This window comes from Papio anubis, chromosome 14 (assembly GCF_008728515.1).
Source record: "Papio anubis isolate 15944 chromosome 14, Panubis1.0, whole genome shotgun sequence".
NCBI classification, from domain to species: Eukaryota; Metazoa; Chordata; class Mammalia; order Primates; family Cercopithecidae; genus Papio; species Papio anubis.
In genome coordinates, this window is record NC_044989.1 from 94,715,853 (window position 1) to 94,741,213 (window position 25,361).

Here is a 25,361-nt window from a genome sequence, read left to right on the forward strand (position 1 = left end):
TCACGCTGCACCTAGGACTGTGCTAAGTCCATACCCTTGCTTGGCTACTGCCTCTCCAGCCTGCCTCACAACACCCTGATAATTCTCTCCTAGGAAGACTTTTTAAATAAATCACTTGCACAGAAACCCTCATACCAGGATCTGCTTCTGGAACCCAAACCCAAATACAGGATGGCACAGGTTGCTTGCACACTGTGGGATTTCACAATGATGTCTGCCTGGCACACCAGCCCCTAGCAGGATGCTCCTAAGGTTTTGCCTGTGCAAACAGCTTTTGGATATTCAGCCTGGCGTGCAGTTAGCCAAAGTGCTGTGACTGATTGCAGTTTCCTGCTTGATTACAACCAGGGTGTGACCTGACATTCCCTCAAATTCCAGCTCCCTGGGACCTCAAGGGGCATGACTGGAGATATTTTGTGCTAGTTTCTTAGGCTCATGTCCACATGAATTTCTGGGGAGGGCATCTGAACTTTTATTTGGCTGTTGCAGCTGATTCTACACTGAGTCTTGTGTCAGATGCCAGCCTGGTCTGCCTCTCCCGGCACCTGTATTGTTCCCTAATTTCCATGATTGGTACTGGTGGTGGTCGGGGATGTTCTCCATCAGTTTGGAGCTTAGGGGGGCAGCCAGTGGCCTTCTGGTTAGGGACATGCTGGACTCTAGAGTTTTAAACCTAGGGGTAGACCAAACCCTAGTCAGTTAGTCCACCTTTTTCTGCTAAACTTTGCACCTAGGGCTGAACTCTGTGAGTGGACATCATTAATGACTGCTCCTGGAGGCCTGATGACCTACAAGCCCACAGCAATCCAACTGCACACTGGGGATGACCTAACCTATGGAGAGCTGTCCATCAGCCAAGCATAACCCTTCTTGATCCTCACCTTCCGGCTGGAGGCCATGTTCAGGTCACCATCTGAAAACTGCACCTGCACTTACTTTATGGTCCTTGCCATCATGGCCCACAAAACCACTGGTCCCTTCTATACCCACCTGCTTATTCCTGGGACCACAACATGTACACCACTTCCAAGGAGGTGCTTCCAGATGGGAAGGTGGGTGGAGGAAGAACTCCTGCCTCGGGAGGATGAGAGCTGTGGTGGCCTGGGACCTCTCTTGGCTTGGAGAACTGGGCGTACTTCCCCTACAAGTTTCAAAGGGAGGCAGGCCCTTTACCATGCACAGGCTCCCACTGTTGGGAGTGCTCCTCAGAACTTTGGGAAGAAGACTGGGAAGGTCTGATGACGTCTGGATTTCTGGGACTCCCATGCGATCCTCACCCAGGACACCTATATTCACAAATATGGATCTTCAGGAGCCTTCTCATTCATCCACATAAGACCCAGTGCAAGCCAACCCACAAACTCAGCTTGAGCCGACTGAGGCCAGCTGCCTTTGTCAGCTGGGGTAGAAGGAAGCTCGGACACATCTTCTGTTTGTCTGAACTCAAACCATGCTCTGCTCTGACTGGACCTTCCTCACTTAACCCCAGTTAAGGCACAGACGAGTCAATTCAGGGATGGTCAACCAAGGCAGATAGAGATTTACAGAAAGTGCTAAAATACCTGAGTTCTGCTTGGTAGAGTTTGGAGGATGTTGGTGTGACACATTCCATGGGGTTTCCAAGAACCAGCTGTCAATGTAAGACAATTCCAGGACCTGGCCATGTGAGTGTGTCCCCGAGAAGATATGGTGGCCCTGGGCACATGCAGAGAGGCTGCGTGGGGAGGGAGATTTCCCAGAGGACTGCCAGGAATCTCATGAAAGGCAAGGGCTCTCTTTCTTGCTTGGCTTATGGTGAAGATGGAACATGAATGGTTGATTGTTCTCATGAAGAGGCTTCAGAATGAGGAAAGTGGAAGCCACAGCGTGCTTGGGAGTCACTGAAATGCAGAGACTGATCATGGGCCAGGGTCGGCTGGGTGGAGGGCGAGAAGGAAGAGAACCGGCACCACCGAGGAGGGGCGACCACTTCACCTCTACTCTCCCAGTGTGCCCCCTGGGTGGAAGGTGGTGCCCAGAGACTGACAAGAGTGATGACCCTGAAGGAGACAACTCTGCTGGAAACAGTCCACATTGCCAACAAAGACGCAGCACTCCAGGGTGGCCTGCAGACAGCTGAGGACCCCTGATTATCTTAGACCCATCGGAGGGTCCCTGATTCCTGCTGCCTTCAGCCCAATGCTTAGCCCTCCTTGATGAAAAGAGGTCTCTGGGGAGCACTGCCTCTTCTTCCTGAGGAGGGATTCTGAAGCACCCAGTGAGAGGCAAGACATTACCATGTGCTGAGAGAGCCCAGATGTACGTACTGGAGAAAGCACTGCTGACAGGGCAGGCTGTGAGGGAAGAGAGGACTCCAGGGCTTGGATGTTTGTGCCAGCCATGCATGGTGGTCTTGCAGCATGCTCTGCTCCAGCCACGGCTGGGCCTAGGGTGTTTGTTAATATTTATTCATTTGTAAAACCAAATTTGGCTTTACTCAATTTTTGTTCCCTTCTCTCCTCCTCTGCCCTCTCTCCATGGAGCAGGTGTGCAACAGTGGTGCCTGCATGGCTGTGGTGCCTACAGCAGGGCTGAGTTGATGGTCATCCAGGGCCTCTGTGTACAGAACAGGCCTGCTGGGGGGTTCTCCTAAACTAGGGGTCAGAAAATAGTTTCTGTAAAGGATCAGATAGCAAATATTTTAGGCTTTGTGGGTCACATATTCTTCTTTGTCATTTCTGTTGTTTTTATAACAACTGTTTAAAAGTATAAAAACAGTTTATTCATAGCTCCCAGCCATACTAAATGGCTGGAATTTTTGGCCCACAGGACACCTCTGTGGCCTAGATCCACCTCTGTGAGCCTAGACCAACAATCCACGAATGTAGAGAGAGAAAGGGCACTGATAACGGAGAACGGCTGGGAGGGTCTTCCACTGATGGAAAACCTCTTTGGAGAAGACTGATCATTAGACTCCTCAAGTGTGAACTCTAATTCTACCAAGCTGGAAAAAAATAGAATAGGAGCTGTTAAGAGGTAAACTCTGACCGGTTAACGTTTTGAAGAGTTTATCTGAGCAGGCAATGATTCATGAATCTGGCACTCCAAGCCAGAATGATTCAGGCCTCCTTTGAAGGAGCATGTGGGGGGACTTTTATAGAGTGAATGGGAAGCAGGGTAGGGGAAATGTTTAATTGGTCAAAGTGGAGCAATAATTGAAAAGTCCCTAGTCTGAGATTGACTGGTGGTTTCTGACTGGTTGAATCCTCAGTGAAACTGAGTTGGGTCTTGCTTTGCTTCCATAAGAACCCGGGACACTTGAGGCACTCAGGTCCGATGGCCTCCCAGGTGATCATTTTAACAACACCTAGAAAGGGTTAAGGATTTTCATTCCAGTCCCTAACCCTCCTCTCTGTCATTTGTTTCCTGGAATTCCCCATACTTGAGTTTATTTGGAGTAAAATTTGCCTCAGATGTTTTGAAGTTCCCTTAACAACAAAACCCTCACTAGATTATTAAGGGTAAAATGAGGAAAAGAGCAGTAGAACATAGCCTTTGGGGCTGCATAGGGAGCTCGGTCCACACCACTGAGAGCAGGCCCTGTGGGAGATGTGGTGAGATTGGGCAGGATGCAGGAGGTATCTGCCTGGTACCTACAAGCCAAAGAAATCCCAGAAGCCTCATGACTGGGGTGGAGGGCAGAGCTGGGCTTTACTCAGCTTTGGGGAAGGGCAGTTTCTGCTGGGGGCTCCCTCCTGCTCACAGACATCTCCAAGACGCTCTGATGCAGAGACCCTCTCTTGGAAGAGCTGCCTTTCTAAGTGGATTCCCATCAGGCTTTGTTGTTTTTCTAAGTAGGTCATTAGAAAAGTTTTGGAATTTCTTATGTAATCAGAAAGAATCCATAGAACACCCAAGCAGTTCCAAGTGCTAAGAGGAAGTGAGTGAGTGCAAGATGAAGTCTGCAGAGAAGACTTTCACAATCTGTGTGACTCCTGCAGTGTGTGGGGAGCTAGCCAGGGGCTGGGGGATCCCGATTTAAGCGTGTCTGCATGACCTGTTTGTGGGGGCCATCCCTCTCTCCCTGGTTCTTAGTCTTCTCATTTGAAAAGTAAGATTGTTGAATGATGTGATCTTTCTGACTCTTGCAATTCTCACTCTAAAATTTTATGAGTCTAACTTCCCATTGCTGCTTTTCATTTTCTTCTACGTGAAGGGTTCCAAAGTAAATTGAACATTTACAATTTGATCTTCTATGACTGTGGTATATTTAGGAGTCTCTCTCTCTCTCTAAGTATGTAATAAGTGATCAGAACACAAGATTATCTAGGATACATGGAGGGTCATCTTCATCATGTTTATTTTATGCAGCTGGACCAAAGATATTTTAAGATTGAATTAAATCATTAATTCTTCTTCATGGTACCTTTAGCATTGTTTAAAAGGACATAGCAGAGTTTTGTAAAAGAGGAGTCTAGAAATATTTTCTGTGGCTGAAATTTATAGAGAATATAAGAATGGGATGTATTTTTACAATTAAAGTAAAAAATTAGTTTATAAAGGAAGAAAAGCAAGTTTTGTCTAGTCGTAAACTCTAGACCTATTGCCTGTATTCTGATCAATACTGCCCATGTGTCCAGTTTCTATCATAGTCACAAAGGGAGTCATTATGTGATTATGTGCTTGCTATCTAAATTGTTAGGCAGCTCTTAGAACATGAACCCAAGACATTTGGTGTGGTTGTTCCTGATAAAAATTTATTTGCTATTGAATCACGCTGGTTCAGTTCACCATATCTTTCCTCAGCGCGGGCTGGAACTCTGCATAAATACTATACTGGGATATTTGTCATGTGGTTAATGATTTGCATGCTTACCCTAGAGAGGGAATGGTGAAAAAATGCAAAGGGGTATACTTTGTTACTGGGTGGAGTAGATAATTTTTTGTGTTTTATGGTTTAATGATAAGGAAATCACCTATCCCACAAAATGTACCTTCCTGACATTAAAAAAATAATAATACGTGGATCTTTGTATAGCTCATATAAATGATGGCAGATATTTTCTTGGTACAGGTTTTAATAAAAAGAAGGAAAAGAACATAATCATTAGTACAGCTGAAGAACTTGGCAATGCTGACAGTTTCGCTAAGAGCCCTTTTTAAAAAAAGTATAAAAAACGATTTTCCAAAGAGATGTCAAATTTAAGGTTTTCTTAATGTGCATGAGTTACTGAATATTTTATTTTATTTTTCTCTTGAGCTCACTGAAGACTTCCTCTCTCTCTCAGAAGTCCATCTGAAAGATAAAATCTTTCTCTGCTTTCCAGCCTTGTGTTGACCACGCAAGTAGGCTGTTTCTTGTTCCTCTTGTGTTCCTCATCGCTCTCCTGTGGCCTTTGTCTTTTTTTGGGGGACCATTTCAGCTTGAAGCCACCTAAGTCAAACCCAGCTCACAGCATTCCATCCTTCATGCCACGCTCTGCACCTCCTAATCTAATATGTTCAAGAGTAAGACTATCCTCTGCCTCTCATTCCTGACCTTTAAAAATAAAAACCAGTTCCCCCTCACATTCTCCCTAGTGCCCACTTCTCATCCTCATTCTTCTCTTGCTCACTTTCTCTTATGTAGAAATTCTACTCTTATTTATCGTTTTATTTATTTCACTATTGTAAACTAGTGATGGAACTAAGTTGCCTTTATTTTGCCTTAGGACAGGCAAGTACATTAGGTGTTTGGTGTCTAAATGAGAGATCATGTATCTTAATTAAAAACTCTAGCCAGGATTTGGTTACATTTTGATGAAGTATTATCACAGTGGCATAGGATCTACAGCTAGTGTGTGACAGCTTCAGACTGGAGGAAGCGTGTCTTTGTTTTAAGTATCCTTGATCATGAGGCTCAAATGGCAAAAATCTGGTAAGAAAGTCCAGGGCAAACTCCCTGACTGCTCTCAGATCTCTGTGCGGAAGGTTAGGGTGCTTCCTGCCATCTTGTTCTGGTAGTCCTTGTCAAATTCTTCATTCTGGGCCACGGTAAAATAGTTCTTCCAGTCTCCAGGCATCCCTGAAACAAGGCAAAATCTCAATGATTGCTGCAGGAGTACAGGGAGAGGTAAGCATGCACCCTTAGGACCCCACCAAGAATGGGGAGAAACAGGCAACTTGCCTCTCAAAGGTCGTACAGTGGTGCTGCTGGAAAGAATAAATAATGGAGCATGAAACATTACTGGAAAATCTAAGCAGACCATGGGGACCACAGAGTTCCATTTGACATCTTAGAGTACAAAGCTTATCTACCTTTCCTCATAAAAGGGGAGATGGAATGATCCATAATGCTGGTGGGCCAAGTGGTATAGTTGGCCATTGGGTTTTGCTTCATTACATCAAACGAGGTGTGATAGATGATTTTATTCAGAATTTCCTCTGGTATGTCTTTCTCCAGGAACTTCAGTATCTTCTCAATTTCCCGCTTTGGGTCCTGTATGTGGAACAGTCACACCAAACAAATCATGTTGGGCCTCCCTTGGGGATGATGTTCCATTTGGACAGGATTTGGAGAGAAATGGGTTAAAGGATCAATTCAAACACATTTTAAAAATATTTCTCAAGTGACTCCTACTGCCAGGCACTGTACTGTCCCAGATACTGTAGCAACACGAAGATGAGGGCTGTCCCTGCCCTCAAGAGGCTTACCTTGAAGGAAAGGAATTAAACACAAACACAAACAACTGCACGGCTGGCTGAGAAAGTACATGCTGCCTGTGTACAGACAGAGTGCCAGGAGATTTGGTGGGAAGGAGCAACAGTATCTCCTGCGGGAGAACAGGGAAGGCTGTGTGAAGGAGGAACAATGTTGGTGGTGAAGCATAGTATGACTAACTCTAGTATTTGGATTACAACAGATGGCAAAAAGAACCTATGAACTTAACAGAAGGTCACTAAGAGGAGGAATAAAAGGAATCTCAAGTCGACCTAGAAATATGAATCCTTATTTCTTGAATCTTTTTGATCAAAGAGATACAGAAAGAGAGAAAGCTATAGCTTTTGATTAAGTTTCTGAGGACATTTTAGACGCTAGTTTTGTAATTCTAGGATGCTGATGCACTGGGTCATGAGGGTGAATTTGTGCAGCCACTCATACACAATGGTTTGAAATTCAGAAATCAGTCCACTGTCCCAATACGTGGGACTGATCCTACCAGTGTTTATACGGATTAAACTTTGCTTTATGATGTGGGGTTGAGGTGTGCAAGAGGGAGAAGGAAGCTAAATTTCTTGAACACAACTATGTACACTTTACAAATATGATAGTGTAAATCTTTACAATGATCTCATGAGATAGACATGATACCATTTTGCAGATAAAGATATCTGGCTTATAAGTGTCAGGATCCAACAGATTGATTCAACTATAAAGCATGTGCTATTTCCTGAGGCAGAAGAATATTTTGAAAACTGTGAATTAAAGCAAAGCAAATTTAGAATGTCAAAAAAAAGTAGTTAGAGTTTTTGAGGATAAAACTGAGTTGCAAACAGTGTCATGGACTTGCACTGAAGACTCTTCTGCAGGAAAGCCCATGCACTAGGGTTCTAAACAGGGATTGATGTATCCTAGGATGTAGGAGGATCTGATGGAGATGGCACTGCCCTCACCTCCTTCATGTCCTCGTAGAAGAGGTAGAGAATGCGGTGCTGGTCTTTTGCATCCCACCATCCCTTTACGTGGTCATACCAGGAACCCCACAGCACTGAGGGGAAGGAGAGAGATGAGATGTCAATGCCAGCATGAAACTTGTGAAAGAAACATGAGTATTTCAAAAAAAAGGGGACATTTAATAAATACAACCAGAAGACAAAGACCTTGGGCAGAATTCTTGTTTGCAGAAGAGAGGGATTTTTTTTTTTTTTTTTTTTTTTTTTTTTAAGTAGGGTGATGATAAAAAGTATTCTGGATCCCTTGGTTTATATTTCCAACCTTGAACTTATTACTCCATGAAAGATTGTCTTGTGGCTAGGGATTCAACACCTTTATTTTCCTTGCATCATCACATAGTGCATTGGTCAATATTACACAATAAATATTGTTTCTGAACAGACTGATTTTAAAAAGAAGACTTTTACTGTGAAAAATTTATAAGTACTGGATATTTGGGCACCTTCGCTCTCTTTGATGGTAAATAGAGAAGCTTACTGGGTGTTTTCTGTTGTCTCTGCCAACTCCACTTTCCGTTGTCTTGTGCTCTGCTTGGTGCCCTGCAAAGCAACCTGCATGGACTTTGTCAGTGACCTCCTTTGTCCTCAGGATTACAGATGGACTGTGTCAGCAAGAGGTGTAGGAAGGTATTTAGAGGCAGAAGGAGAGGAGGACATTGTGTTTATTTCCCTGATGCCCTTCCTGTTGGCTCACTGCTTCCCCCACCAAAGGCTTTAGCTCCTGTCAAGGGGTCCTCTTTTGTCTCTGGAGAGATATGGCTCCCTGCTGGTACTCTCCCCAGAATACTGCACTAGCCCTTGTCAGTTTCCTTAAACTCTGCTATAGCCTTGTAAATAGTTTCTTTGTTAGAGTCTTCCCAGATGACCCAGTTTGAGTGCCATCTACTTCCTCACAAGACCTTGATGGATACAGCCATTCAGTGAAAATTATCTTTCCTTCTGCTGTCAGCAGGTGAATGGATAAGGAAATATGAACTCACAGTTTTCTTCCACTCACCTTTTCCAGCTTTGAATGTCTCAACATATTCCTCCCAGGTACCAGGGTCAGGCAACATTTTATTCATTCTTGAGAAATGATAGTAGGAGACCAGACAGTCCTTGGCATTTCTAGCCACATAGATAATCTGGAATCAGCCAGCAAGAGGAATGAGACGCAGAGAGAAAACAAGACAGAGAAATATTATTCAGTGCAGAGGACCATAATCTTAGAAAGCCTCTTTGTAGAATCTTGGACTATCCTATTTGAATAATTGCATGTTCATGCATTTTCTATGATCAAAGGTGACTATCCCTTCCAGTTTGTCTAGGTGCAATTCCAATTTATAGCTGTGGTCTCAGCATGATCATTAAGAGCACCCCTTTTCTCTGATAGAAGTGTCCTGTTTGCATGGTGCATACTACATTCACCCTAACTGTGATATTTCTGGAGGTTAAGGAGGCTACCCATGTTGTCTTCATCCATTCAGGGTTCTATAACAAAATACCACATGCTGGGTGGCTCCTAAACAACAAAAACTTATTTCTCACAGTTCTACAGGCTGGAGAATCCAAGATAAAGGTGCTGGCAGATTTGGTATATGGTGATAATCTGCTGCCTTGAGACAGCCATGTGTTATAAACATGAATCCCGTTCATGAGGGCTCTCTACTTGGCCTAATCTCCTTTCAAAGGTCCCACCTCCTAATACTATCACTGTTGGGCTTAAAATTTCACATATGAATTTTGAAGGGACAAATGTAGACGATAACATGTGCTATATTTTTCAGTGTGTGAAGGTTCCCCTTGGCTTTCACTAAGCAAGGAATCTAAAGTAGGTTCTAGGCTGGGAGGAGCTAAAGCAGCTAGCCATTTGGTTTAATTTCCATGATATGAATCCCAGCCTTAGTGATAAATTATCACTCCTACATTCATTTGCTGATTAGGTTGAAGGACGCTTGAGGCAGTGCTAAGTCCATCTTTGGAACTGTGTGTGATGGTCTTCTCATAGGGCAGGCATGATCTGGTGAGAAGGAGCTGACTTCTTGACTTCTTGTCCTGGTGACCCCTTCCTCCCCTCATTACTCTGGCTCCCATCCCATCCTACCCTGCTGTATGCTATCTTAGCAGGGCTTGAGAGGAACCACTCTCAGTGGTTTCTCAAGAATTTTTGTCCTGTGTCTCACTATGGAACTTCTGTGTCCAACACAACCAATCATCCAGCCCTATTTTACTCTAAATGAATTGCCCTAGGTTCTTGCTTTCCATCTTTGCTCACTCAGATGAACACAGTCCTGGCATGACTCTGTTTTTCTGTCCCCTTTCTTGCTGCTGGCTTTCTATCCAGCATTTATGAAAGCATTTATGGTGTCAAAAAGTAGGATGCAAGTACAAAGTCTTATTATTATGTACATATATTTTGTGTAATATTCCTTAATGCTTATGTTGCTTATTGCCTTCTAGGCCTAAATTGAAATGGGAAGTCCTAGGATAAGCAGGAAACATATTCAAATGTACATTAGGTGTGGGATCCAATGTCAAATAAAATTTCTGAGAACCTCTTGATTCATCTGTATTAATTTCCAATTGCTGCTGTAACAAATTACCACAAATGGCTTAAAACAATGTAGATTTATTCTCTCACTGTTCTGAAGGTCAGATTTCACTGGGCTAAAGTCAAGGTGTCAGCAAGGCTGGTTCCTTTAATGGCTCTGGGAAGAATTCATTTTCTTGTTTTTAGCATCTAGAGGCCACCTGTACTCCTTGGCTCTTGACCCTTTCCTTGAATCACTCCAAATTCTTGCTTCAGTTGTCACAGCTCCTATTTTCTCCTCTGATATGCTTGTCTCCATCTTTTAAATACCCTTGTGCTGATATTTAAGACCAAGACAATCCAAGATAATCTCCCCATCTCAAGATCCTTAACTTAGTCACTTCTATGTAGTCCATTTTGCAATATATGGTAATACTCCCAGGTCTGGTGATTAGGATGTAGCTATCTTGGAGTGACTATTATTCAGCCTACCATGCCATCATAAAATGAAAAACTTGGACTAAACTCCCTACAGTCTTTTACTACTCAAATAATTCGCACCAAGTTTAAGTGGATAAATGGAAGTGCTGCCACTAAGATGTTTACATTATTTAGAAGACCCGATTTTACAAAAAGAAGATGTTAGTATGATGACTAACCAAGTGTTAGTGTGTCTTCTGACAATGAGTCTACAAGATTTGGAAATAATATTGGTTCTTGAGGAATAAAATTAACATACAATATGTGAAGGTATTTATCTGTGGGAATAAACCAAGAAGTTTTCACAAATCCAGGTGATCTGGGCATGATCTCAGGGAAGCAAATCAGCAAATTGGGGGATCAAAGCAAGCAGATACTTGGAAAACTATTCAATTGTATTGTACCTTATTTGGAGATAGGAGATGGACAAAATAAAGAGCTAGTGAGTCATGGAAGCTCAGAAAAAAATAGGAAGTCAAAAGCAATCACTCGCATCATGTATCTGAGCACTGCACCAAGGAGAGATAGTCTTGGTTAGACTTGACCGTTAACGGTTTCCTTGGTAAATTTAGTCTAGAAGGTTGAAAGACTGCAGCTGTCATAGCTGAAAAACACTTTTTAACATCAACTCACTTTCTCAGCAATCTTCAGACAACTGTGTTTACAAAGCAGCTTGCCCACAAGGAGATGATGTGCTGGTCTAGCTGAGATGATGTGCTGGTCTAGCTGATACAAGCATTTGGTTCTGCTGAGTGGCTATAGTTTTCATTGCAAATGTATAAGTTGATATTTTGTTTATATTACACATTTCATTAACTTAAGACTAACTTATAAAGCAGAAATCAAAAGGAAACCCCGCTACGCTCAATGTACACTGCACTTATAGGATCTGAATTAGAAAGTATCAAAATAAAAATATATTTTTTGAAAATGAAGGAAATAAAGGTCTAACAGTACCTAGGATCTTGCTTCATGAGATATGCTTTCTGAGAGTCTGTTGATCTCTCAGTTAGCATTAAGGGTGGGCCAGATCAAAATAAGACAAAGTTATATTTCTCATCCTGAAAAGAAGAGGAGCAGATTTTGGATACCAAGGTGTACATAATCTCATCAGGGCAGCCAAATGGTGGCCATGAACATGGGCTGTTCAGATCTCTGGATATGGAAAGTAAGTGATGGATGACCTCAGCTGCTGTATTCTGAATCCACTACCATGTTCTTTATAAGACCACATTCCCAAACGACTGCTCTTGGCTAATGAGTAAGCACAGCAGGCATGCTAAGGCAGGTGCAGTTTATGAGATATGGGACTCTCTGATGGTTGACTTTGGCTGGAGGACTCCCCATCAGCTTGGATGAATCATGACTCATGACTGTAGTCTGAGTCTTCAACTCTCCTTCCTTGCCTCTCCTTCATAGGGGTCAGACTTGCATCATGGTCTTATTGCTCTCCATACTTGTTTGTCTTACTCCTCGTTTCACAGGTTTTCCTCCAAATAGTTATCTTTCGGGTCTGACTCTGCCAGCTCCTTAGAGGACACAATCTAAGAGATCACTCTTCCTCAGGAAATACCTGCTTTGTTTCATTGATCACCTTCTTTGAATGTGGCTTAGATGGCAGATGGTCAGAATAATTTTGTCTGAAAATTTCCCAATGTGTACCCAAAAATAATATTTTGAAGGAAGATGAATCCAGAATGGAGTGTGTGGGAGTGTGGGGTAATGCCACGATCTGCCCTATGGCTCCACGGGCTATCTTTCTTTTAGTATCTTTGACTGTTTCTACTTAGAGACATTATTTGGCCATGCCAATCAAACTCAGTTTGAAGAGTTGGCTCTTCTTACCTTTGAATTTTCTTTCCAGAAGGAAGGTGGTAACATCTGAACAGGCAGATGAGTCTTCAGAGTTCTAGGAGAAGGCATCTTGTTAGCCAGATCCAGACCTGGGAAATAAGGCCACATCATTCAGCCAAACATTTCTCATCAGCTGCATAGATTTGATATTACTACTGTGCCAATTATTTGAAATCAGATTTACCCAATAGTCAGCTCTCTGTCTAAAATAATAATTTTTATGCCTATGTTTCCTTTTTGATGACAACTTTACTGCTCATTCTGGTAGAGGAAAGCACTGATGAAATATTGAAAACTATGGGGACACATTACTTCCCTTGCTTGTTGGGCGTTGGTGTGTACTTGTGTGGGCAGATAAAGATGTTTGAGATTGGTGAGAACAGCTCTATAATAGCCCCAGTAGCTCTAAAGCATGCTAGATTTTCTTTCAACTTTTACTTTCAAGGACAAGAACCACAACAGCTATCAGACATGTGCAAGAATTGTGCTGGGAAGTATTTTTAGTTGAAAAACTGCCTTATAGTGATCAAGTCATTTTTCCAAGTTAGTAAATGTGAAAGCCAGGATTAGAAATCAGTGAGTCTATGAGTGTGGAGAGTCAAGGAAGAGAAACTTTGTAAAAAATAGTAGAGAGGCAAGAAGGACTTAGATAAAGTACAGACAAAATCATTCCTGGAAATCGAAAATCCAACGCTAACTTAAAATGCTGAATATAAGCTGGATGTAGCCATGTGCAGCATCAACCTCAGGGGAAAGGCTTGCAAGTAAAGCATAAGTGTCAGTAATGGAGAAGGTAGCTTCTAGTGGAGAATGAGATATGTAAGGAAAGGGAGGTTCTCCTTGGTGGCACAGCAGTAAAGGGATAGAAGGAAGCAAGAGGGAGAAAATTAAAGTAAAAATTTTGCATACAAGAGAGAAAGAAAAAGCATGCCAATTTCTTCTCCTCCCCACTAACCAGTACTAAATACTTATAAACAAAACTGCACAGAAGAAGGTAGAACTGACAGAAGAGGATGTTTTCAAGCTAGAAACTACGTTCATGAAGTATATAAAAATAGAAAAAAACCCACAGATTTCACTGACACAAAGCTATTACAAAGATCAAGGAGTCAAATACAAAAAATAAATCAAATCCCCACAAAATCAACTACAAAGCTGAAAATGAAAATGCAACATTTTAAACTAAATTAAATATCTTGAAACAAACATTTGAGAATACGAAAATAAAATCTGAAATCACAAGTACAAAAAGTAAGGAAGAACGTGGACAAAAAAGGAAAATGAAAAAGATTTGATTGAACTCAACGAAGAAGTAGAAGAAAAAGGCAAAATAACATTAAAAATTAAATTATAAAGTGGATAATGGGGAATAGATTTAAGTGAAAATATAAATGCTGTTGATGAAAAGCACTAAAACAATTAAGACAATGACACAAGAAAAAGAAAGAAGTAAAAAGTTTCAGAGAGCAAGTGGCTGACATTGAAGACAGGTAAAGAAGGTTTAACACTAGTAGAAGTTGGAGTCCCTGAGAATAACATGAAAACAGTGGAATAAAACTAGTATTTAAACCTGTAATCTGAAACAGTTTTCTGGAGAAAAAGCCTGGAATTTATATGTTAACCATGGGATATCGGGAAAGTTGATTCATAATGATCAACTCTGAAATATATGGTAAAATTATTATATTTTATGATTAAAAAAATTCATGCCTCATGCAAAAGAAGAAATAATCCTTAAGGTCAATAGAACCAAATTGGCATCAGACCATCAGACTCCTGAAAACATCATCAAAAGCAAGGAAACTGTTGATCAGCATTGTAAATAAATTAAGGACAGAAAATATGAACAAAAGATGTTATCCCCAGGCAGGCTGTGCTTCAAGTATCAAGGATAGACAAAAAAAGGTTTAAATGTGCAAGGAGTAGGGAATACAGTACACATGTGCCTTTCCTGATGAATTAGCTAGAATAGGTTCCATTCAATCAATAAATGGTTTGGAAATCTTTGCAAAAAGGATCGATGGTGAATATTTCACATTATATAATATTACAACTAAATTAATGAGGGTAGATCAAGAGTAGAAGAATAATGTGTAAACCTTATAGGTTTCCACAAAGTAGTAATCATACAACTTAATATTTGAAATATAATTATTTGCTATTGTATAATTAATAGGAGGAGTCACGGGATTCCTTTGAAACCAGCAGATCAGATAGTAAAATGTTAAGTACGAGAAAGGAGGAATTAAGGTTTTGTAAAATAATACACAAATTTGTTATTTTGTAAAACAAATAACAATTTGTTATTTGTGTAAAATAATACACAAGTAACCACTATGATGAAAATACAAACTTTTCTAAATACCAAATACACCATCAAAACAAACAATCCCCCACTTTTTTTAAAACAAAAAGGAAAATAAAAAGGATACATTAAATAGGGAAAGAAACACAGTAAATATTACTTATTACCACAGTAATTTGAACAAATGATATGACATAATTGTGACCAAACATATCAGTCATATCAATAAATGTGAGTGGCTTAAATAACCTATTAATATTTTTCAAATTGGCTTGTAAAGGAAAACCTAACTGTATGCATTATACAAGTGAATACCTGGAAGCATAATAATTAATATAAGGTAAAAATAAAAGAATGGATAAAGATATAAAACACAATGAAAACTGTAAGAAAGCAAGGATTGTGGAGAGCAAGATGATGAATAGAAGGCTCCACTGATCATGCCACCTCTCTGCCCCCTCTGCCGTGCAAGGAATGCCACCTTAATAACTATCTACACCAAAGAAGCTCCTTCATAAGAACCAAAAATCAGATGAGCACTCACAGTACTTGGTTTTAACTTTGTATCCCTGAAAGAGTCACCGAAGAAGTTAAAAAAAAACATGACTCTTGAATTGCCAACAACACCCCTCCTTCTCCCCCATGAAGTGGCAGCGTGGTGCTGAGAGCGTGTCTGTGCACTGGGGTAGGGAGAGCTCAGCAATTGTGAGGCATTGAACTCAGTGCTATCTTCTTACAGCAGAAAGCAAAACTGGACCAAACTCAGCAGGTGCCTGCCCACAGAGGGAGCATTTAAACCAGCGCTAATAAGAGGGGAATCACTGATTGCAGTGGTTGGAATTTGAGTTCCTGCAAGCTTTGAGGTCCAAAGTGCTTTGGGGTTATAAATAAACTCAAAAGGCAGTCTAGGCGACAAGGACTGCCACTTCTAGGAGAGTCCTAGTGCTGAACTGGGCTCAGAGACAATGGACTGGTCAGGGTACAAGACCTACTGAGACACCAGCGGGTGTGGCTAAGGGAGTCCTGGCATCATCCCTCCTCTATTTCCAGGCCTCACAACTCATAGGCCCAAAAGAGATCTGTTACTTCCATCTGAGGAGAGAAGTGGGAAGAGTGGGGTGGAGTTTGTCTTGCATCTTGGATACCAGCTCAGTCACAGCAGGATAAGGCACAGGTCAGAGTTTTGAGGCTTCCCTTCCAGGACCTAGCGCCCAGACATTTCTAGACCCACTTTGGGCCGGAAGGGAATCCGCTGTCTTAAAGGGAAGGATCTTTAAGAATGAGTCCTGGCCAGGCATGGTGACTCACGCCTGTAATATTAGCACTTTGGGAGACTGAGACAAGCAGATCACAAGGTCAGGAGTTTGAGACCAGCCTGGCCATTATAGTAAAACACCATCTCTACTAAAAATACAAAAATTAACTGGGCGTGATGGCATGCACATGTAATCTCAGCTACTTGGGAGGCTGAGGCAGGGGAATCGCTTGAACCTGGGAGGTGGAGGTTGCAGTGAAACAAGATTGCACTTTTGCACTCCAGACTGGTTGACAGAGTGAGAGTCTGTCTCAAAAAAAAAAAAAAAAAAAAAAAAAGAGTCCTGGCAGCATTCATCACCTGCTAACTGAAAAGTCCTTGGGTCCTGAATAACCAACAGCAACATTCAGGTACTATGTTGAGGGCCTTTAGTGAGACCTTGAGATATGCTGGCTTCAGGTACCAGGTTGACCACAGTGGGGCACAGCACCAAGTCGGCTGTTGGAGACTCTGATTCCAGAACTTGGCTCTTGGATGACATTTCTGAACCTTCCCTGGGGCAGAGGGGAGACCACTTCCCTGATGGGTGTGTCCCAGGCCAGGCAACATTCACCACAAGCTGAAGAGCCCGTGGGCCTTAAGGGAGCATCAGTGGTAGTCTGGCAGCATTCCCTATGGGCCTGTGGTGGTGGTGGCCCTGGGATGAGGCTCCTCTGCCTTTGGAAAGGGGAAGAAAGAGTGGGCAGGACTACATCTTGTGGCTTGAATGCTGGTTTAGTCACAGTACAGTAGAATACCAGGTTGACTTCTAAGGTTTTTGACTGTAGTCTCTGGCTCCCAGATGGCACCTCTGGAGCAGGTGGGAACTCATGATGAAAATCCTCAAAAAATAAGCTATAGAAGAAACATACCTCAACATAAAAAAAGCCATATATGACAGACCCACAGCTAGTATCATACTGAATGGGGAAAAACTGAAAGCCTTTGCTCTAAAATCTAGAACATGACAAGGATGCCACTGTCACCACGGTTATTCAATACAGTACTAGAAGTCTCAGCTAGAACAATCAGAGAAGAGAAGGAAATAAAAGACATCCAAATTGGAAAGGAAGAAGTTAAATTATCCTTGTTTGCAGATGATACAATCTTATATTTGGAAAATCCTAAAGACTCCACAGAAAAACTATTAGAGCTGATAAAAAAAAATTTGGTAACATAGCAGGATACAAAATCAACATACAAAAATAAGTAGCATTTCTATATGACAACAGTAAATGATCTGAAAAAGAAATTTTAAAAGTACTCCTGATTATAATAACTACAAATAAAATTAAATACCTAGGAATTAACTTTATCAAATAACTGAAAGATCTTTATAATAAAAACTATAAAACACTGATGAAAGAAGTTGAAGAGGACACCAAAAAATGGAAAGATATTCTGTGTCCCTGAACTGGAAGAATCAATATTGTTAAAATGATCACACTACCCAAAGCAATCTCTATATATAATGTAATCTCTATCAAAATACTGATGACATTTTTTTTCACAGAAATAGAATAAACAATCCTAAAATTTACATGGAACCACAAAAGACCCAGAATAGCCAAGGCTATCCTAAGCAAAATGAACAAAACTGGAGGAATCACATTACCGGACTTCAAATAACCAAAGCACCATGGTACTAGCAGAAAAACAGACACACAGATCAATGGGATGGAATAGAGAACCCAGAAACAAATCCACACTCTTACAGTGATCCATTTTTGACAAAGGTGCCAAGAATATACACTGGGGAAAAGACAGTCTCTTCAAAAAATGGTGCTTGGGAAAACTGGATATCAGTAAGCAGAAAAATGAAACTAGACCTCTATCTCTCACTGTATACAAAAATGAAACAAAAATGAATTAAAGACTTAAACCTAAGACCTCAAACTATGAAACTACTACAGGAAAACATTGGGAAAACTCTTCAGGATATTGGTCTGGGCAAAAATATCTTGAGTAATACCCCACAAGCACAGGCAACAGAAGCCAAAATGGACGAAGGGGATCACGTCGAGTTAAAAAGGTCCTGCACAGCTAAAAATACAACCGACAAAGTGAAGAGACAATCCACAGAATGGAAGAAGATATTTGCAAACTACCCATTTGACAAGGGATTAATAACCAGAATATATAAGGAGCTTAAACAACTGTATGGGAAAAAAATCCAATAATCCAATCAAAAAATGGGTAAAAGATTTGAATAGACATTTCTGAAAAGAAGACAAACAAATGGCAAACAGGCATATGAAAAGGTGCACAACATCGTTGATAATCAGAGAAATCCAAATAGAAACTACAGTGAAATATCATTTCATCCTAGTAAAAATGGCTTATATCCAAAAGGCAATAAACAATGCTGGTGAGGATGCAGAGAAAAGGGAACTTTTCTACACTGTTGTTGGCAATGTAAATTAGTACAACCACTATAAGGAACACTTTGGAGATTCCTCAAAAAGCTAAATATAGAGCTGCCATAGGATCCAGCAATCCCACTGCTGGGTATATACCCAAAAGAAAGGAAATCAGTATATCAAAGAATTATTTGCAATCTCATGTTTGTTGTAGCACTGTTCACAATAGCCAAGATTTGGAAGCAAGCTAAGTCTCCATCAGATGAATGAATAGACACACTTTGGGCCAGAAGGGAATTTGCTGTATTAAAGGGAGTATTATTCAGCCATTAAAAAAAAGATCCTGTCATTTGCAACAACATGGATGGAACTGGAGATCATTGTATTAAGCAAAATAAGCTAGGCACAAAAAGACAAACATTGCATGTTCTCACTAAAAATCTAAACAATTGAACTCATGGAGATGGTTACCAGAAGCTGGGAATGGTAGTGTGGGTGTGTGTGAGGGATGTGGGGATGGTTAACGGGTACAAAAATTAGTTAGAAAGAATTAATAAGACCTACTATTTGTTAGCACAACAGAGTGAGTGACTATAGTCAATGATAATTTAATTGTGAATTTAAAAATAACGAAAAGAGTATAGTTGGATTGTTTGTAACATGAAGCATAGATGCCTGCGGGGATGGATAGCCCATTCTCCATGATGTAATTATTATGCACTGTATGCCTGTATTAAGACATCTATGTATCCTGTAAATATATACATTTACTATGAACCTACAAATGTTAAAAATTAAAAAAAGAAAGCAAGGATTGTGATGCTATAAGATAAATTAGAATTCAACGCTAAATATGTATGACACAAAGAAGAAACTTCATAATGTGAAAGGTTCCATTATACTAATAAAATATAGTAATCATGGATATCTATGTACCACATAATCAAGTAACCACTTGCACAAAACAGAAACCACAGCAGATGCAAACAGAACACATTAATAATAGGATATTTTAACTTTCAGTGCAAAATAAGTTAACTGGAAAAAAAGAGAAGAATACAAAGAATTTAAACAACATAATATATTAAATCTTTTGGGTAATAGAGAATATACTTTCTTCTCAAGCAAACATAGAAAATCCACAAAATAATTATATATTAAGGCACAAGTAAAACATCAGTAGATTTCATAGCATTGACATTTTACAAACAATAGCCTCTTATTCCAATGCAATAAAACTAGAAATCAAACACAAAGACAAAAACCAAAGAAGCACTTTCATCTGGAAATTAAAAACTTCTACTAAACACCTCTGGTATAAAATTACAAAAATTCTGAAAAATGTAGTGAAATTAAATGTAACAAAACACTACATATTAAAAACAAGTACATTTAACATGATGATCAGACAAAAATTGATAACCCTAAACAAAGAATAAGTTTAAATACATTAATTGAATTCCCAAGTCAAAAAATATTTGACTAAATGCAACCGTGGTTTATTCTTAAAAACTCTGAGAAAACAAGGAATAAAAAGAAACTTCTTCAGTCTGATAAATGGTATCTAAAAAAATCTGCATCTAATATTATACTTAATGATGAAATAATGAATCCTTTTCCACTAAGATTAGAGCCCAAGGCAAGAATTTTGCTCTAATTATTTCTATTCAACACTGCACTGGAGACTCCAGATGATAGTGAAATAAGGCAAGAAAAAGAAATAATAGAAATCAAGACTAGAAAGCAAGAAGTAAAATTGTCTTCATTCAAAGAAGGCATCATTGTCTGTGTAGAAAATCCACTATGCAATCGAAAAGTACAAAAAATCTGGAACTAATAAGTCAAGTTGCAAGATACAAGGGCAAACAAAAAATCAATATATTTTAACATATCAGCAACATATAAATTAAAATATAACAATATTAAAATATATTTTAACAAAATAATAAAACAAAAATACTTATGATTAAATTTGACTAAAGATGTGACAGATATAATGAAAGCTGTAAATCATTACTGAGTGATATTTAAAACGTTCTAAATAATTGGAGACATAAAGCACTTTCATAGGCCAGAAAAGCCAATTTTGTTAGGGTATTAATTCTTTCCAAACAGATGTATAGATTTAATGCAATGCCAACCAAAACATGAGGGGGTTTTTGGTTCTTTGTTGGTTTTAGTAGCAACTGACAACTTGATTATAGAATTTATATGAAAATGCAAAGATCCTAGAATAGCTAAAGCAAAAAAAAAAAAAAAAAAAAAGAGAGAGAGAGAAAGAAATGGGAGGTCTTATTTCTACTTAACTTCAAAACTTATTATAAGACTACAGGAATTATTATGAAACAGTGTAATATTGGCATAAAGACTGATACATCAAGGAGAGAAGCAGAATAGAAAATCCAGAAATATACCCATACATAAACAGTTAATTAATTTTGGCAAAAGGGTCAAGACAATTCAATGGGAGGAAAGATTAAAAAATATTTTTCAATAAGTGTTGCTGAAATAATTGTTCCAATCAATAATAGGGTTTCAATACATATTAGGTATTATTATTTTACAAATGAAGAAAAATTAAGCTTTGAAATGCTTAATGACTTGCTCAAGGTACCCAGATAAAAAATCCATACCAGCATTTGAAGCTTGACTGTGTGATTTTAATGTCTATGCCTTCTCTCCAAAGGCTTGTCTCCTACTGTGAAAACTACTATTTATTACAATTGGCTTTATAAAAATATGTCCTTTATTCCCAACTTGATTACAGAATCTTCAAGGGTGCCTTCTATATCTTGCATTCTTAGTATATTTGGTGTAAAGTGTAATCATTTATGGTAGTACTTTTCTCCCCAGGTATTTTGACATGAACCCCCTTCGAACTCCTTCCCAGTTCCTTATGGACATAGTTTCTAAAAGGCTAACTGCAGAAATGATTTTCCTCTTGGGTGAAAACTGACCCAGTACAGTGGTTCCAACCCCGTAGGACTCACTCGGGCAAACTTACCTGAGTTGAGGGGTGGGGGCAGTGTCCACTCGATGAAAGGATGGCGGTCAAAGGTGTTGGCCCTCTGGCACTTCTGCACATCCCCATCATTTTGGATCATGTCCACAATCTCCTGTGTCCAGGTTGTGCCTAGAAGCATTGGTTATTCTCATCTTCACCTATTCGTGGCACAATTTAATTCTATTTTCATGGTTACTCATGTATTTAGTTAATCTCCCAATTGCTGAGTGTTGAGCAGGATCAGCTCACCCGCCCTCTCTTCCACATGAACCCCAAGGTGAGTGGGGCTTTCGCATACCACCCAGAGTGGGTGGGGCCTCTTCTCTGAGCACCAGACCCCGTCTGCACTCTTTGATTATCATAGTCTGCTTATATATTGCTTCCTTGCCACTAAGAGCTCTTTGGAGGTAAGAACTCATTTTTTTTTTCCTTTGTTCCTAGTACATACCATGGGGCTTTGCACCTAATGAATATAGCTTCATGGTTGAATATTGAAGCAAATGAAAGTAGGGAGATACAAAGATGAATTAGCCATTATATCTGCTCTAACAAGCTTACAATATTTTGGGAGGAGATAAGATGTGACAGAGAGTGCTTCTTGCCATAGCTACTATGCATTCTTCCCTTCCCTTTCAAATTAATAGATTCTCAATTTTTAGCTTGGCATATAGCTGTTGGGCTTAAAGGTTATATTTTCTACTACTTCTTGCAGATAAATGTGGCCATGCCAGTAAATTCTGGGAACCTGTCGTGAAAGGAAAGGGCATGACCTTCTTCATTCCTTCCTACCTCCTTGCTGGTATTTGGAATGTGCCTGTGGTGATTGGAGCCCCAGCAGTCATACTGGACCATAAACTCAAAAGCCACACCTCAGGATAGTGGAGCAGAAAGCTAGAAGGAACCAGGGTGGCTCATGACCAAGGCAGCCGACTGTTTCAGCCCCAGGCTACCAGCCTCCTGACTGCTTTTCTCTTTGTGTTATTTTGTGTTTTCTAAGACTTGTAGTCAAATAGAATCTTAACTGATACAGAAGAGGCCTGTAAATGGACATGTGGGTAGGCAAAAAGGTGGACTGAAGCAGAGAGAGCTAATTGTCCACCAAATATTCATTTTCTTCTTACTACTTTTGATGGCTCTGTGGCTTGCAGCCAAACCTGATGCTAACTGAAGCATGAGACACATGCAGATAAACGAAAGAGAAACTGTTCCAGGAAGGGCTGTAAAGATGTGTAAAGTGGTCTAGGAGTTCACAGGAGGGTGGACCCACTGAGAAAGGGGTTGGTAGGGCTCCGTAGAGGAAGGGGATGGTAGCTCTGAAATGAAGGGCTGAAGTGGGAATAGAACGTCCATGTTAACAAAGGAGGCACAGCATCCTAGGCAAGGAGCCTCAGGAGCTAAGACAAAGGCGTGCATATTCCACACTGGGAAGGAAGGAGGGCTCGCAGGAAGTTGAGAGGTGCTGGGAGAGATGGGGGAGTAAGACTGGGGAAGCATTGAGGCCTTGGGATGGAGGGCCTTGGGGCCAACTGCATAATTTCCCATGCAAACTGAAACAAAATTTCTGCCCTTAGGTAATACAGGTTTACCTTCACATCTGGACAAAGAGAAGTGTCCAATGCAAATCAAACAGAAAGGAGATTCTAGAGAAACTGAAACTTACTAATAGCAAGCCCCTACCTAAGTTTATTAAGAAAGCCCTGGCCAGCCAATGCTGAGTTAATAAGAAGGCAGTGAGGTTAAGGAGGGGAGTTTGGAGCCAAAGAGGACAGAAACACATTTCCATGAACTGTGGTGAAGGGACCCTTTTCTGAAATCTTTCTGGTTATGGATATCTAGTGTTCTTCATGTTGAGTCAAGTGGCCACTGACTTTCCCAAACTCATTAAAGTCCTTTACCTCACTTGGTCACACTGCCTGAGATTATATATTCAGATTACATGGGGGATTATGAGTCATCCTCACAGTCTTGCTGGTGGTGATGTTCCCATTCCTCCACCCTGCACAAGCCTAGGACACTCTTTGTCATTTCTGACTCTTGCTTTTCCCACAAACTCCTCTTCCTTTCATAAGATTCTGGTAAATGCCACCTTCCCTTTCTCACATCTTCCCCATCATGCTCACATACATTTTGGCCCCAACTCTATCAGTGCTTTTTATAGTGGGGTGAAAGCGTTCAGTTCCACATGTCTCCACTGGGAGGAGCTTCTTAAGGGCAAGAACTGTGGTTAATTCCAGGAGGGTTTAGCAGATGGGAGCAGGGACTGGCTGGCTGGCAAGTTTACTGTAAGAACCTCTGTGCTCTGTAATTCTTTCAGTCCTTTGGGGATTTGGGATTCTGGCAGTCTCTTCTACAGGGACCAAATAAAAGGAAGATCTTGGACTGTATAGGATTGGAGATCATGAGCAAGTCTGGTTTTCATTTTTTCCAGGGCCAGCACTGGTGACAACCTGCATTTTTAAGTTGGGAAACTCACCCCAGGTGTCAGTGCTCTGCTAAAGCTGGCTTTCCTGCCATTTCCTCACACCCACCTGCCTTTGCATAGGTTGCAATGAGGAGATCATCAGGTTTTGCTTGGAAGTTCCAGATTTTGTCCCAATTATCACTAATCATTTTGGCCATGAGGATTCCATTCACTTCTCTAGTTTCTGGGTGTAGAAATTTTTCCTCCAGCTGAAGCTCTTTCATCTTCTCCAAGGACATCTTACTGGGAGGACTTGACAGCTGCTTAAAACAAAGGTGTGCTGTGTCATTTCTAATACTTAGAACAGTCAGTCCTTTTTTAAAAAAAGATTACTGTCTGAGACAGTCAGAAGAGACATATAGTGGGAATTTATTGCTGCGTTTCATGTTAATTTAAGTGAGAGAAGTAAAAACCATGGGAGCCTGAGCATTGCAAATAGCTTTGTTTCTGGGTAAAGAAAGATGGTAAAGAAATAAGTGCATCTCTGATGGGGATGGACGCTAGGGAGGACCACAAACCTGGGAGATTTTTTAGCCAAGAGCTGGTTTGTGTTAGCTCATCAGAGACGCCTGAGGCCTGAACCACAAGCAGGTGCCCTGGCGTGGAGCCCAGGGACAGAGGCGTCACTCAGTTCACAGACTTTTGTCAAGTTTGAGCAAGGAAAGGAAGGCTCTCATGCAGTCAGTGCTTAGACTGGTTGGATGCAAACCAGTACTGAAGCAGGCTGGGGATGGGCCCTCTAGATTGCATCTGACCCAGTCTACTACAGAGCTGGGAGAAGGCACAGAACAGGCTTCATTAACTCATATTGGGTCTCTATAAGACAGTGATCTTCAGAAGGTTTCAGTCTGGCGGTCTGGGTTACATAGAAATTTCCCTGCATGTTTACAACTCTAGATCTCACAGCCTGCCCACATCTCTGCGGAAGAGCAGTATGGCAGCTATGGAGGAACTTCACTTTGCTGGGGGAGGAACTCTAACGAGCTTGGGATGTCATCATTATTCCCAGAGTAGTTCACTTTAGTTCACTATAGTGAATCTTAATATATACCTATTAATGTTTCATATAAAAATAGTTTCCTTCTACCCAGAAGGTGCAAGTACAATTGATGCTTCAGGCCAGGCATGGTGGCTCACACCTGTAATCCCAGCACTTTTGGAGGCTGAGGCAGGCAGATCACGAGGTCAGGAGTTCGAGACCAGCCTGGCCAATATGGTGAAATCCTGTCTCTACTAAATATACAAAAATTAGCCAATCTTGGTGATACGCACCTGTAGTCCCAGCTACTTGGGAGGCTGAGACAGGAGAATTGCTTGAACACGGGAGGCGAAGGTTGCAGTGAGCCAAGATTGCACCACTATACTCCAGCCTGGGTGACAGAGTGAGACTCTGTCTCAAAAA

General features: G+C 40.8%; 1 protein-coding gene across 1 annotated transcript; it reads right to left on the bottom strand.

Annotated features, from left to right (window-relative positions):
- Nucleotides 1-5,141: 5,141 nt before the first annotated feature.
- On the bottom strand, nt 5,142-24,228 carry LOC101023574 (sulfotransferase 1C1). The gene is made up of 7 exons (XM_031655506.1): nt 24,027-24,228; nt 21,499-21,627; nt 12,527-12,624; nt 8,690-8,816; nt 7,633-7,727; nt 6,277-6,457; nt 5,142-6,043 (listed from the first exon to the last, which is right to left on the bottom strand). The coding sequence occupies exons 1-7, from the start codon at nt 24,196-24,198 to the stop codon at nt 5,931-5,933; spliced, it is 915 nt and encodes a 304-aa protein (XP_031511366.1). The 5' UTR covers nt 24,199-24,228; the 3' UTR covers nt 5,142-5,930.
- Between the last annotated feature and the right edge of the window lie 1,133 nt (nt 24,229-25,361).

What these genes read in the sequence shown, in the direction of transcription:
- LOC101023574 (XM_031655506.1), bottom strand. Translation starts at nt 24,198, where the DNA reads ATGTCCTTGGAGAAGATGAAAGAGCTTCAGCTGGAGGAAAAATTTCTA. An exon ending in TCTGGAAAGAAAATTCAAAG is followed by an intron (nt 8,817 to 12,526) that starts GTAAGAAGAGCC and finishes GGCTGATTCCAG; the next exon opens with ATTATCTATGTGGCTAGAAA. An exon ending in TCTACGAGGACATGAAGGAG is followed by an intron (nt 6,458 to 7,632) that starts GTGAGGGCAGTG and finishes TTCCACATACAG; the next exon opens with GACCCAAAGCGGGAAATTGA.